General features: G+C 42.8%; 1 protein-coding gene across 4 annotated transcripts in view; it reads left to right on the top strand.

The window, feature by feature from the left end:
- The first annotated feature begins 6,075 nt into the window (after positions 1–6,075).
- Positions 6,076–14,799, top strand: part of LOC111248434 (uncharacterized) — a 55,870-nt gene continuing 47,146 nt past the window's right edge. For all 4 annotated transcript variants that reach the window (XM_022800784.2, XM_022800781.2, XM_022800783.2 and 1 more), the window contains exon 1: positions 6,076–7,762. In XM_022800784.2, the coding sequence (XP_022656519.1) occupies positions 6,446–7,762 (1,317 nt within the window). In that variant the 5' untranslated portion in view covers positions 6,076–6,445. The remainder of the gene's footprint in view (positions 7,763–14,799) is intronic.

Genomic DNA, 14,799 nt, shown 5'->3' with positions numbered 1-14,799 from the left:
GGTGTATTCGAGGCAGGTCTTGTACTGGTAATAGCAATGTAAATTGTCTCTAGAGCGCACTATATGCGTTTTTATCTATTAGTTTTTTTATCTGTCTTTGCAATTTCATAATGCCTGCTTGCAGCAATTCTGTACTGCGTCGACAAGGATTGCGTATTCCGTTTCGTTCCAAAGCTTCCGCAATGATAGCAATTTGTTCTCCCTTCTATATATTGTGAAATGTATTTTTGTGTTATCTTTAATTTTTCAAAGCAATAGGTGATGGCTTTTTTACCGATCTTCACAGCTTTGAAAGACCGAAACTTAGCCAGTTGGCGTTCATTTTTAGCAATGAATGATATCGTATCTTTGAAACGTATTACAGTTTTATAACACCTAACAGCTTATAATCGTAGATAGTCATAGGGTTAATGTGAATATTCAAAGTTTCGTTTGCCAGTGCTTCGTAATTTAAAAACTATGTAATTTTTTCGACGATTAAAGAGATCTAGAAAAAGTAAGATAATTAAATTTATTGCGCGCATGGTGTCGGTAACATTGCTTTATCTTTACTCTACTGTAAAATCATACATCTTGTTTTTTTGTTTGGGTATCCTATTTTTTTGTGCGGCTTGAATCGAAAAACGTACTAATATTACAACCCTAAAGACGAAAGGTTCCATTGCGGTTTAGCTTTTATTCTCCTTTCGCTATTTGGTTCCGAAAAATTAACAGGCATATGAGATTGTTGAGTCCAGTTCATATTAAAGAAATGCTGGTCATCTGGCAGGAACGATAAAATTGGTAAGCTTTAGGCGAAACGGGTTTATGTACAGGCTTAACGGTTTTGACTTACGCTGGTTTGTCAGCTATAGCATCGTAGCAGAACCAGATGTCTCGATATATCGGACAATAGTTTACAAGGGACAGGAAGCATCTATAGATGGGATCGAGGAAACCTGTATGGCCGGATGGTGCAATCAGTAACTCTTAACGTGGCAGACCAATATAGGGACAAAGAAAAATCTGGATTCAGGAGACATACTACTAAGTGTGTGTCATTAGTATGGCGAAGGTGGAGCGCTAAGGATCACGCGACCCGAGCAATCTTTGCGAGTTATTATATCACGAAACAATAATACAGTAGTCTGTGACGGACTTCAATATGGTCGGCGGTACGGTAGTCATAACTGTGGGCGATGTTGGCCATTTTAGTATCTGACTGCCGGTTAACGTTAATGTGGGAGAAGAGTATATGTCATTAAGCCGTTATACTGCTGAAAAACCGCCTATTCTACGTTTGTATGACTTCGTTAATTATAGTTTGCTATAAGTTACACAATTTTCCTGATCTACTATAGTTGTTTAAGTTTTTCAATGTTGTTCTTCAAACTTAATTTCAGCTGGCAGGTAAAGTTAAGGTAACGGTAGGAAAAGTAATTGGGAATAAATATTTAGCATTAAAAGAGGACCTAAATTATTCTTCTATTCTTTACCCGAGGTTGCTTTTGACATACTGCTAACTTACTTCAAAATTTCATATTATTATTATTGTGCCTCACCTGATCAGATTCGACCTTATACAGTCACTAAAGTGGTGTTAGTGGATCATGTATCATGATTTGAAGGTGCTTTTTTACATAAAATACTAATCAAAGTACTGTAAAATACCTTCGCAAGCCATCGCGTTTTCGACAAGGCGTTCTTTTCTCGCATCGCGTTCAAGGCTTTAAGAGAGTGAGCATCCGAGCTTGCAACAAACAGAAGCGTGTGTCTAGGTGGAGTCTTCAAAGGCGTGTTTACTTTGTTGCCAGTACCCGGTACGCCAGTGGTCAGCGCGGCCCGTTGAACCTGATAGTTTCGGCCCGATTTTCAATAGCGAATGAAGACATAGATCAAGGCTGAGTAAGACCCAACTCAATGTTCCGGATGGGGTGCGGAGAGTGGCTACTCCGCACTTCGGCTGTTCGGGTAGCTTCTTTGGTGCTACCAACTGGGATGGGTATGATGCGACGTTGCCATTTTCTACCACTCTGCCAACTTTGGCGTTGATTGGTTTGGTAGCCAGTGCCGCGCCAGATGGATGACCCCATCAGTAGGATGCGAATGGATGTTTAGCATCGGGTGTAGGTGAAGGATACGACATACTTCTACCCAGTATCACTTAGTTAGATGCGTTTATCTAGTAAACATGACATCATCGTGGAGATGCGAACGTCGGCAGCGGTCTGGAGAAACGATAGCAGGTTGCCTTTGTTTGCGCAATGTAATGAACGCATTTGGTTGGTGGCAGCTAAGCATTTACAGACAAGGATTGCATATACTTGGTTTTCCGCTGTGTGCGCTGGCTTCGTCGGGGATAGTCATTAAGGTTCTATGTAGGTCACAGTAACACGTTATGTTTACGGCTTGGGCGGGTCTTCTGAGCGATGAGGCTACCGAACAGCAAACTAAGGTACGACCGTGTCTTTGAATGGTGGATGTGAGCTTTATCTGTTGTGTCTTTAGGTTTAGACCACGAGGCAAATCTAATTCTAGTGACACACAACCACAAATCGCCAATCACAGTCTTATGGTAAAAAATAAAACCCCTTGTAAGAATAATAAGCTTAAGTTATCAGAGAACGCCCTCTATGATCAGCATTCTTTTAATTGTATGCGCGCTCGGTGGTACAGGTGGTACTCCATTATTTCCTTTTTATATCAAGTAATGCATGGTCATATAGATGAAGCTCTAATGGCAAATGTAGTTATTCACTTGCGTCGTACAGGTCAACTCATTCGAGCTGTGCCGAAGTGTTCCGTGTGTAAGTTTTCTCATGCGGCTTTAAAGTGTTATATGACGATTTTTGCGTGGTTTCATTGAGGTGCTAAATACCTTGTCGTCGTTTTTTTTTCATTATATCCGAGCTCCATATCCTAAAATGTAGGTAAAGCTGTACGAAATAAAGCAGTTCGAATAGCTACTAGGCATTGAATATCTTTTCCAAATGTTACTCTCATTGAGTTGCTAGATAATTATTGAACAATACAATAAGTCTAATATTGAACGAATGAACTTACGTTTCAGATGGCGGACACTGTAACATGGGCATAGTACGTTATAAGTGCATTTATTTTAACACAGTTCACTATTATAGATACACTTTATTTTCGGAGATAATTATTGATGTTTCTTTTTCGGCTATAAAATATTCATCAACAGGATACGCACGAATTTTTTCCCTGGTTCTTACTACAAATAGTACGCACGTAGAATACATGACTATCTTAAAATCAGCTTATAGTCATGCAAAAATTGAGTCGTGTGACTTGAATTTAAAAGCGTAATCGACATATAAGATTTTGATCAGTTTTACTTAGCAATCATTAAATCAGTTTTTTGTCAAATAACCTTATGCTGTTGATGAAGAAGGTTGATTTAGATTTTGGTGGCGCGCAGGGGACTGCGTTGGTATAATAGTGAAACTTCTAGACATCTTTGGAATTCTTCGGGTTTGCTGTCACAAAAAAACGCGATTACCCCGATGAAAAATTGATGAAGACGATGATGTATTCGCGCGATTTTTCTGCAAAAAAGCAACAGGGAGCATATAAAATGAACGTGTAATATAAAATATTACAATTCCGGAAAAGAAAATTCCGGGCGAAGTCTTTGAACAAACAAAACTTCTACAATGATTACAAAAAAACTATTCATTATAAATATAAATATCTAAACGGCTCTGTTTCATTCAGACTTTTCCTATTCCATTTTTAAACACAATTTTCTATTCAGTTAGAAGCCATGGTTATAACCATACAGAAATTTCGTACTGCTGCTCAAGCTGATTCGCTAGACTCCTTCGATTGTTGAAAAGCAAATTCGTAAGAAAGTGCTCGTGGATGCGAGGATTTTGTTTGGTAACGTCCTTAACCTGACCTATTCGGTTGGCTACGTGGAGCTTCGTTTTGGGCTCTGCGAAGTGCACACGTTAATCAGCCAAGTATGTGTGTCAGACGCTTTGCCCAAATACGTTGTTTGGACAGAACCATATTGTAGATTCCTTTGTCGGGAAGTCTATCAGGTATTATGGAGCCGATAAGACCCACACGGTCCAAAGCGTACTGATGAGGAGGGAAGGGAACTGGGGTAGCAGTGACAGGTTCAGTATGTTTTTTCTTGAAGCCTTTGCCCTTGTTCGAGGCACATATATTTCTATGTATGGATGCACAGTCTTTATGCCATACGATCGCACTGTGGATGTCACTCAGGAAAGGGTGTGCCCTAGGCCACTCTCTTTACTGGTCATCCTTGTTCCCGTTCGTCTTCCCCCGTTTTCTTCCCTCCTTTCGACAATGAAAGTCCGCTTGGCTCTAACCTGCGACCAGTTAGAAATAGTCCACGTTTACTATAATAATGCTTCTCAGTTCCGTGCGGCAAAACAGACGGCTCATGCGGTTGTACGCCTTACTACTGAAAAATGCAGGGATGTATAACCGATTAGAGAATTATTATTGTCCAAGGATAATATTGCTAGTGACTGAAACTGCGTTTAGCGTTTTCCATTGGTCAACTCTTACGTTTGTACATCTGTGTGTTTTATTTGTTGTTGGATGTTTCTTCACGATATATCGTTACCCTGCTATACCTACGAGGGCACCTCTATTTTTTCTGTTAACGGTGAAGAGAACACCAAGTAGGTCTTACTTGTACAGCACGGTTTGTCTAGCTAAATCAGGAACCGGTGTTCGTCGTATTGGTGCAAATGTACGTCTTATTTTGTAGTTAGCCCATTAGAGCTCGTGCTTTGGGCGATCTCATGGTTTTACGAGGTAGCACATAGTCAGGATGGATGACGATAAGGCGTGGCTAGAAATGGGCGACGGACACGTTGCCAGGAATGGGGGAGTTCCGTTGGCAGGCAATGTCGAAAAAGGATGCAGCAGTAAGAGGACCAAAGTGTGCTAGAACTATCGTGAGCTTCCGTGCACACATGTCCCTCCCTCTGCATCGGTAGCTTCGAGGCATATTTGGGGCTTTTCTGGGGCTGGGAATGAGGCCTTGTTGGGGCTTTGGGCAGGGCTTACCCGACAGGTCGTGGTATATAAGGCGTACGCGGTGGCATTCCGTGGAAGTCCGTCTTTTTACAGCATTGATTCTTTGATCCTCTCTCTTTTCGAAAGTGTCTTAAGCTGCTGACCTCGTCTACTAGTAAAAGGTATACAAAAGGCTAGAAGAAATTCACAAAATCTGTAATTTTGATCTTAACTGCTAGTGCTATTATAATTGTGAACGACTGTGTGCTGATGTTTGTGTAGGTGACTAAGTGCGTGTCCTTTAATTTCAAGGAGCCCAAGCCGCAGTGCGTGCACGTATGAACTACACCAGTAGTTATAAACAGAAAGGTTTTAGAAGTATATCTTTTAGCTGATTAGCTTAAAAAAGCAAAAGTTGTTCACCGATTAAAGGCCCCATCGGGTCGATGCAAGCGCCCGCAAAATTTACTTGCCAACGCTGCTCGCGGCGCCGGCGAGTCCGCTGAAAAACACCCCCTCAGCCTCGCCCCGCAGGTCTACGACATTAACATCTTCTGACACAACGTTGCAACAATTCCAGCCTTCGCATAATTTACAAGCTCAGCCTACTCCACAAGAATTAGCTCAAGAGTCACCCCAGCAGCAACAACAACAAAAACAACCGTATTCGAAAACTGAATTTCTACAGCAACTTGAAGTACCCTCACAATCTCAAGTGAGCTCTGTTTCAACAGTTACCTCTACTAAGGAAAATCCATTTGGGGTACGACAGGGTGGAACAGTAGGGCAGAAACTGCACGATCAACGAAATACAGCTGCGTCCTCTTCATCAGGCGGCAACAAAGCCGGCGAACTGAGTCCAGCAAGAGACAAACACGCCGACAGCTCCGCGCGCAAGACGCATGTGAGCTCGGCAGACAGGCATAAACGGGACGACCATCGAGAACACAGGGATAAACATAAGGATCACCATTACGAGAAGGATAAGGATCGCTATCGAGACTACCACAGCAAGTATTATGACGATCGTGCTCGGCCTGTAAGTCAAGTCAACAAAAGAATAGGAGCCGGTGAGCAGGATGTGAGTAAACCCACGCCGCCACCCTCAGCTAATCTCAGCACCAGCAATGTGTCCGGCTCCACGCAAACGTCACCTCCACTTGTAAAAAATTCCACCCAAGACCCGCCAAGGAATACCAGCACCCGTGGAGAAATTAAACCAACCAAAGAGGCGCTTGAACTGCCAAGCGGACCGCGATCTATTTTCGACGGCTTCTCCCGCAGCCTTCCTAAGTCCTCCAGCACGTATTCGTATTTCAGTTCATATTGCCCTACAGCGACATCAACAACGGACGACAAGCCCCGTGAGCAGATTGACACGGTCTTCGGTCGCTGCTCAAAAGGAGTTTCGACTGGAAGTCTAGTTGCCGGGGGTGGTGACAGTGTAATGTCAAAGGACTCCACTACTCGACTTAGTAAGCTGCCAACATCTGCTTCGGGAGCGATTCCAAAAACCTACGCTCAATACCTCAGCTCGAAAGAGCAAACGAGTAAGGCCGAAGAGCGGCCTGGCCTCACCAAAAGTGCCTTTGTCTACGTAGATTCGTCAAAAAATCCTCAACAGCCGGAAAGGGTTCGGTACGTCTATACGAACGATCCGTCAGCATTGGCAGGGCAGTCTGACTTTCAGTTTGTTTACGCAGAGAACACGGAGGTGCCAAAAGTTTCGTCTTCGAATTTGTTCTCCGAAAAAGTTGTCAAACCTGGGCCTCCAGCAACCTCTTCAAGTAATTTTCCCTCAACGTCGCCTGCCCACTCCTCAGCAGAGACAATTAAGGATAGAACATTGGATGCCAAAGCAAAATTCCTTGCTACACCAGGGGCATCAGTTGTTGAAGCCAAGTATTCGGTCACTTCTCCGCTTGAAACTACGCGCGCTTTCCCAAGTACGTCTAGTGGACCGTACCGACCAGATAGAACAAGCTATCTTCCAAACTACACCCAACGCATTGACAGACTCCCTTACTATACGACTAGCAGTGGACTTCGCCCTGTTGAGACGAAGGCTCCGACGGCTGCCGTAGACTACGTGAATGCAGAAGCCTTTGATTCACCGAGTTCATCTTCAAGCTCGTACACCGCTACCGTACACCTCGTGGGAAAGACTCCGGGAGTTCCCACAGCGTTGCCACAAGCGCCGGTAGTCTCAAGCGCCCTTTCCAGATCTCCACCTGCACCGATCATTCACCCACGAACTCCCGGAACTTCAGTGACGCCAAAAACCGCGTCTGTTCCTACGCCAGCTGTTACACCGTTGAGCCCCGTTACTCCTGCTGAAACTGCTCCCATGTCGACCCTGGGTGCTCAAGCAAGAGAGGAACGTCTAGCTACTGTATCAACAGTTGGCGAGCAACTGGCACAGCTGTCTAGTGCTAACGTGGCGCAGACAGAAGTGGCATCGTCGGTAATTGAAAATAAAACTGTTTCCCAGGGAAGTAAAAAGAAGTCTTCGTCGAGAGAACGGACCCAGACCCCTGACGACGATCGTCCAGGGTCGCCTGAATTTCGTTCCGGAGTCACACGATCGGGAAGCAATACGCCATGCGGTACTTTACGGGTATATCGAGTCGTAGAATTGGCTGACGGGGTACAGCATACGCCGATTCAGGTTTTGGGCTCCAAAGGACACAGACAAAGCCTTGGACGGAAGTCGCACGAATATGCCGTTGACGATGACGAGGGACATGGGCATATGCCTGACGTGGTAAGTGAAGTGTAAATGAGTACTTGCCACATCTGATCAAGCGAGCCACTCGTTTCATTTTTAAGACGATTCTTAAGATAATTATTTATTTGAGCCCTGTGTAATATCAGGTCTATACAAGTTTAATAATAGTGATATTGAAGATGATCATAATTATAGTAATTATTATTCTTATTGTTTTGTTTATACGGTTTTACGTCCAGTATCACCGTTAAGCATTCTATCAGACAGACGACTGGCTCCCAGCACGAAAACGAAGTATGTCTATGTCCGACTTTCAATTTAGATCACCCTAGTGCCCTTAAGATTAGCAGGCAAATGCGTTACCCATTAAGCTATCATGGGGAATGTACTATTTTCCTAAACCCGAAGGATTGAACTATATTAATTTAGTTACGTATATGTTTTTTTTTATTGACTAGGATTTAACTTATTGACTAGTGTGGTTCCTCACATGTTGTGAGGATTTTGGCGTATATCTATATAAGCCATTACTGCAACATGTGACGGCTACGCACTGTTTCAAGAAGAGGAATATTATTAGATTACGTAATTGGGACAAAAGAAGAAGGCAATGTAATCAATGTGCACCTTTCACAGTAAGTGAAAAATCAAATGTAATTGTATTTAGATGAGTCACTCAGGAAGTACACATTATTCTCTTTATGATAGTTTTTTTTGCAGCGAGCTTTCCGTCTCCACTGACTAGCAGCAAAACATACGAATGTCTCGTACTCTTGTTTCATACTCACCGACAATTCTCGCAAGCACTTGTTTGTGCTGATTGACGCTGATTTTTCGAAACATGCGAGCACAGTAGAACCGTGCAGTGGGTTGGGTCTGTTACGTGAGGAGCAATCAATAGCTTACCCGTTTGCAGGTAGGCCTCTTCATTGATGTAGCAAGACGATCCCTGTCAGAAAAATATGAAGGCGTCCTTCATTACAGACATCGACATCATATCATGGATGTGATGTTGATACATTGTTCAGCGATGATACTTGCAGTTCTATGCATCATAGGCCGGCCAAAGCTTGGCGATCAGATGTTTCAGATAAAACAGTTAGAAACTGAAATCATCGTTGACTTGCTCGAAGGTGAACATTTATCATCTGTACGTTGAAGCTTCGGAATAGGAAGGCTTGTCGACTCGATTGAATTAATTGGCCTAAATGAAGCCAGGCCAAATGAACTCAGTAATTTTCGCTAGATGTTTTTGAATGGAATAATCATTTGTTTCGATGACCATTGGAAGCTGATTTATTTGTGAAACGTGCGCAATGTCTCGACGATGATCAATAATCTTAGTTTGAGTGGTATGAAATATTTGTAATATATATTATAAGAATAGGATATTCAGTAATTAGTAATCGAAGTTATAATACAGAAGGTAAACGAACAAGATAATAGTAATCGACACAAATGAACAGGTGCAGACAAAGGCACGAATTGATCGTAGGAATTAACAGACAAATCTAAGTATTATCAATCGATGAACTTTAGATGAATTTATTTCAGCAAACGAAAAATTCTTGTCCGCTGAAAAAACCTTCCATGAAATAGGCTGTCTTTGAAATGTCCATGAAGCAGGTTAAGACTATCGAGAAAATTTACAAATAGCATAGATAAATAACCAATAGTAATAAACACTTGATAATAAAATATAAATATAATAAATAAAAAAAATTCTATATAGATGAAAACATTCAAGAATTTGATCACTAGTTTGGTTATTGTGCGCTGAGAGATGTTTCCAAAGGTTGAAATAGTTCGAAGAAGGCAAGGACGATGTCAGAATTTGTGAGCGGCAAGCAATATGTCTACAAGCAGAACGCCACTATTCAAAGAAGCATATAAACCGATAGAGTTGTCGTACATATGAGTTATCCGGTAGCTAGTTAGTTAAATTTTGCTATCGGGATTAGATAAGGTTAAGTACGGAAGTAGCAATAGTTCCTCAATGGTGAGTAGGCATTTTTACTTTTTAACCGAATATCGAAATCCGTGGCAACATTTATTATTCTTTATTAATGTTAGTCGTGTTTATACTATTAGACGAGTAATAGCTGGAAATCTTCAATCGCCGTAATAACATATAGATACCACGCAAACCAAAGGACTACGCCTGCTCTGTCTTACATAGTCTTTTTCAAACGACCATTCCGCCGACTGATCTACCCATTTAAATTCGCTAAGCACATGAGAAACGCTTGCGGTGCTATAAGCTTATTTTGCTCCTCCTGTTCCGTCATCACTGGTTCGCCAATACAGCATTTATATACATATGTATACTTGTATATGACGACGACGTAGTGAACCCGTCGTTCTCTACCAGCCGCCGTTGCTCGATGGCAACTCTCTGAGCCAGAGCAGACAGCACAGTGCGGTCTCTCGTTCACTCGAGATTTATGGCAGCAGCCGAAGCGTGCCGCGCCCTCTTCCTCCATAAGCGATACTACTATCACCATAACTGCTATTGCCACCAGCAACATCAGCCACATGAGCTACACATTGTTTTTGAACAATGGCACATACAGCACTCGCTTCGTTCACTTTCCTACCCATCCTCCCTGTCTCTGATCGCAGCCACTTCTCCCTAGCGGACAGCCGCTGCTGCCGCGACGGCTGCCAGCACTTCTGCGTATCACAGCCGCTGTTAGCGCCATGGGTGATGCTAGATGGTGACGCCTCCGCCATCTGCGCACTCTGTGGGCCATCTTTAGCGGCCAGCTGCGGGCCCTGGTTTGAGAAAGGGCAACAGCAGAACCGTCAGCCATTACCCAGCCCGACCTAACTCGACATGGTCGGATCTTGTGAGTATATATACGAGCGTGTGGGTATCGATGTAGGAGCGGCTTCTGTTCTCCGGCCCCTTGCCCCTTTGAGCCACTATCTTGACCTACTACCTTCCAGCTATCATTAAGCCGTTGATGGTAGTGCTTGAAAAGTAGTAATTGGACCTGGCAGTTGCCTACAGCGCTAAGTCGGCCTGTTTACGTTCGACGAGGCCCCTATCATTTGCAGGGTCTGTCTGTTTGTCTATCGGTTCTGGTGAGACTATTGGTCGAGTTCCATCAGCATGCACGTTAGTAAACGGTTGTGTGTTTGTTTCTACAAGCTATTCTCCATCCCCTTTCATGTGTTGGAATCGTAAGCAGAGCAAATCGAATCTTCGGGAGTACAACAAAATATTTTTTTGCGGCGGTTAACATTGGAAGTGATTTTTTCTGAATATCCCAATTCTTCTTTGAACCGTGCATGGATTTCGCACACCTTGAGACAAGCGCTTTTCCCAACACTTAATCGACTCACTCATTGACGAGATAGTGGTAGCGAAACGGGCGTCAGTGTTACGCGTACGTGAACGAGTGACGATCGATCTCAGTGACTTGATGTTCCACCGGCAAGATGTGTCTACTAGCAGTCGAAGCAGCGGTGACATTACGAGTGTTCGAATCATTCTTTATAGGCCCCGGTCTACGGTGGGCATTATGGCTCTGACTAGCTGCAACTGTTCTAGCCTGACGGTTGAAACAACTAGCTAAATGCTGAAGTTGTCCACTGCGTGCGAAGTGATCAAACCACAACACTAGAAGCTAAGCCAGTACGGCCACGGCCATTGCGTAGGCCATCACGTTATTGAACGCAGCGCCGAATCGGATTGGGGCGACAGCAACGGTTGCAGTAATAAAGGCTCGCTCAGTCGCTTATGGGAGAATAATCCGTCGATGCGACACTGCTTCAGTCAGTCACTCGTTTTTTTCATGTAGCCGGCGCTTCACACGCACTGTGTTGGCTACACACTCGTCAAGAGCACAGAGAGGCCTTAGAATATTGCACGATTGCCTATGCTACTACCTCTGCCACAGGGACAGAAGAGGTTGCCGGGTAACGAAAACGAGTGAACTTGAAGTTACACTTGTTAGTGACGCTTCGAGGCTGACACCTATTCAAACAATGCTCCAGATCGAATGCCTGTATTATATGGTATATAATCCACTCAACACGGTTATAGGACAACGTTGTGTAAGAAGCAAATCTTCGACGCTTCAACAGGTGTGGCGGAACATCGCCGTGGTGCATATCTATCTTTATTGTGTTTTCTTTTGCGTGCAGTGGTTCTAAAGGCGGAATCTACAGCGAAGAAGAGTCTCAAGAAGGAAATGTATTTGTGAGTAAATGTAAACGAAGTGACCCGTTTCAGCGCCAGCTTCACGATAGCAAGCTAGCTTACGCATTGCAATCGTCCATTCATTTGTTACCAACAAGCCATAGTTGTGTCACATTAGAGATCGCTAGCTCTCCGAAATAACTTGGTACAATTTGCAGACCGGATCTTTGTATCATGTGAATTAATATAATCAAGTTCTCCAAAATAAAATACGCTCTCGGGGTGTAACGAAGTGCTTCACGTCGCTTCAAAAGGAGCAAAAGCGCCGACGAAGTCAGATTTGCTACTACATAGTTATAATTATCGATTCTATATATACATATACACATATATACATACATGTATACATATATATATGTATATAGCTAGAGGTCAGATAATTTCCAGATTTCTTGTGTATACTTGGAAGCAACTCGTTAGCGATCTATCGTTGGTTTCTGGTTGGATATCAAAACGGAACCGAACGCTATTGTATTCCAACGCTCCTAGAAAATATTGACGCTTAATTTAAACAAGTATCTAATCAAGGGAGAGAACAACGGGCCGATTTTTTGTCACCCGAAGTAGACAATAGAAAAAAAATAAAGAGGAATGAAGACGAGAGAAAGGTGAGAAAGAGGATAGACAAACGCATCGACATTAGCCTGGAATGGACGAGAAAATTACTACTCACTGACTGAAAGTTGCTCACTCAAAACTCAAAGGAAAACTTGATTTTAACTGCTATTATGCGAATTACGCGCCACCCCGCTGTATACTTACCGAGATCAAGAAATAGCGGAAAGATAGGAGACCCGCACTCACGAGATCATCACAATAGCAGAAGCACACGCGATACGAAAATATCGTCTCTCATTTTTATCAGTCTCAGCTTTGATATCTACGATCTTGTTACTATTCATTGTTTGTGTACCCCTTAGTCGTTGTGTACGGCCAGAAGAGCGGAGACGTTCGGAGATATTCTCGGTTATTAAAAGATAGAAACTCTGTCTAACATTGTCAAGTCATTTCATTGAGCCGTGCAGCAGAGGCTGTTGCACAATCCTGCCACTAAATAGACGGTGCATTAGCAGCAAAGTGGAAAGCAACAGGTCCATAAATCAAAGTGGAAGAGCGTCCTACCGTTTTCGATAAAATCTCGAGGAAAATCAGAAAAGAACTAACGCTAAAGTAACAATCGTCTTGGGCGTAAAAAATACAGTACCAAAATGTCGGACTATGGTGGAGATTCGTCGGTGCACAGCGGTCTCGGATGTGTGACACTGGCAAAGCCCCGAGCTCCACCGCCGCCTCGACCAGAAAATTTGCCACCGAAACCGCCTGTCAGACCGAAACCACGCACAGAAAGTCAAAATTCGCAGAGTTCATCTGTTAGTGAGGCACCGCGAGGATCCGAAAGTTCAGGCAATGTAAGTGCAACCTACATTTAGCTATACATAAAAGAAGACTTTATTAAAAAGGTTCTAGAAGCGTTAAAATCTTTTAGAATAGGGCGGTTAACTAAGAGAAACTGTATTGTACTTGCCGGATTTATGCTATGTTAAATGTAATTGAATTATTTAACAAAATTAATACACAAATATACCAATAAAGTGTTCGTATAACTAATCAACCGAAACTAACGTACTTATCGACAGAAGACTTATTAATTATCGACAGAAGATAAGCATATGAAGTAACTGCGACTCTAGCACCACGATTTTTTGCTAGATAAGACGCTTGTGCACACATGCACATCATACATTTATCTTGGTGTACACTACTACTATTGAAGGTTACACGGGGACATGAAACAGGCTGGCTCGTACGTAGAGAAGTTTTGCCCATCTGAATTTTGCTATGCTTTATAGTATGTGGACTTTCGAATAATGCACATAGCACGCTTAAAGCGACATCACGAACGCCCGAGTAGGGACTCTCGAAAAGTCATTGTCAATGTTGGGCATCCGTAATATTTTTGGCTGTAGCGAAAGGGGCGTCGAAAATAGGCCTCCTCTGTCTGAACAAACTAGGGGACAAAACGGAGCTTAAAGGTATTATTCAAAAGATTTACTTTCATTCATGCTCTGCGCCGGCTTTCTGCGGACCCAGTGTAGTAAACCGTGGCGCTTTACTATAGGAGGCCGGCTTATCCAGATTAAAACGCTACATCAAGCAGCGAATCGTTGAAGGAAAAGCTGGTATACCACTTTGTGTTTCTATCCAGGTGGTTCTAATTGGGGTGCAAAGGGATCTATGGGCCCAGCTTTGTTGTCGAATTTATAAAAATAGATGGACATCAATTAATGGTCATAGTGTTTCAGTACCGTGGAGTCCCTAATAAAGACACTACTAATGGCTAAGCCAAGAACTAGAGTAACGGAAGCACAGATTCTCAACGACCGTGACCCCATTGTGAGGTGATAGTGCACGACTGAAAATAGTTTATGGCGGGCTCCTTTGATTGGTAACTACTATTTTTCGGATGTTTTCCAAAAATTACGAACGCCATGGCCGCCTAAACAGCTTAAAAAATTGTCGCTAAAAATGTGTGAACTTTATGCTAGAACGGTAATGATTTGGATATGTCTTGGCTTCATTTTACCACAGTAGACATATAGTACATAAGTAAATATTTCAAATCAACCATGCTCAGCTAAAGATTGTGGGAACAATTTCAACCAAAGACGTTGTAAACATATTTCTCATTTAAAAAATGGGAAATATATTTTAACCAGTTTTACTCTTACATGTACTATATTTTCCATTTACGTATTTTTGGGAAAAGGATTAAAGCTGTTAATGCGTGCCCATCATTTCCCTCATCATGCCCAGAAAAATAACTCAAACCATCAAGACACCATTAAAAAAAAAAAAAAAATATATA

The sequence above is a fragment of the Varroa destructor genome, unplaced genomic scaffold (assembly GCF_002443255.2).
Source record: "Varroa destructor unplaced genomic scaffold, Vdes_3.0 BEIS01000003.1, whole genome shotgun sequence".
NCBI lineage: Eukaryota > Metazoa > Arthropoda > Arachnida > Mesostigmata > Varroidae > Varroa > Varroa destructor.
The sequence above is the reverse complement of the archived record's forward strand: the minus strand, read 5'-3'. Positions and strand labels throughout refer to the sequence as shown.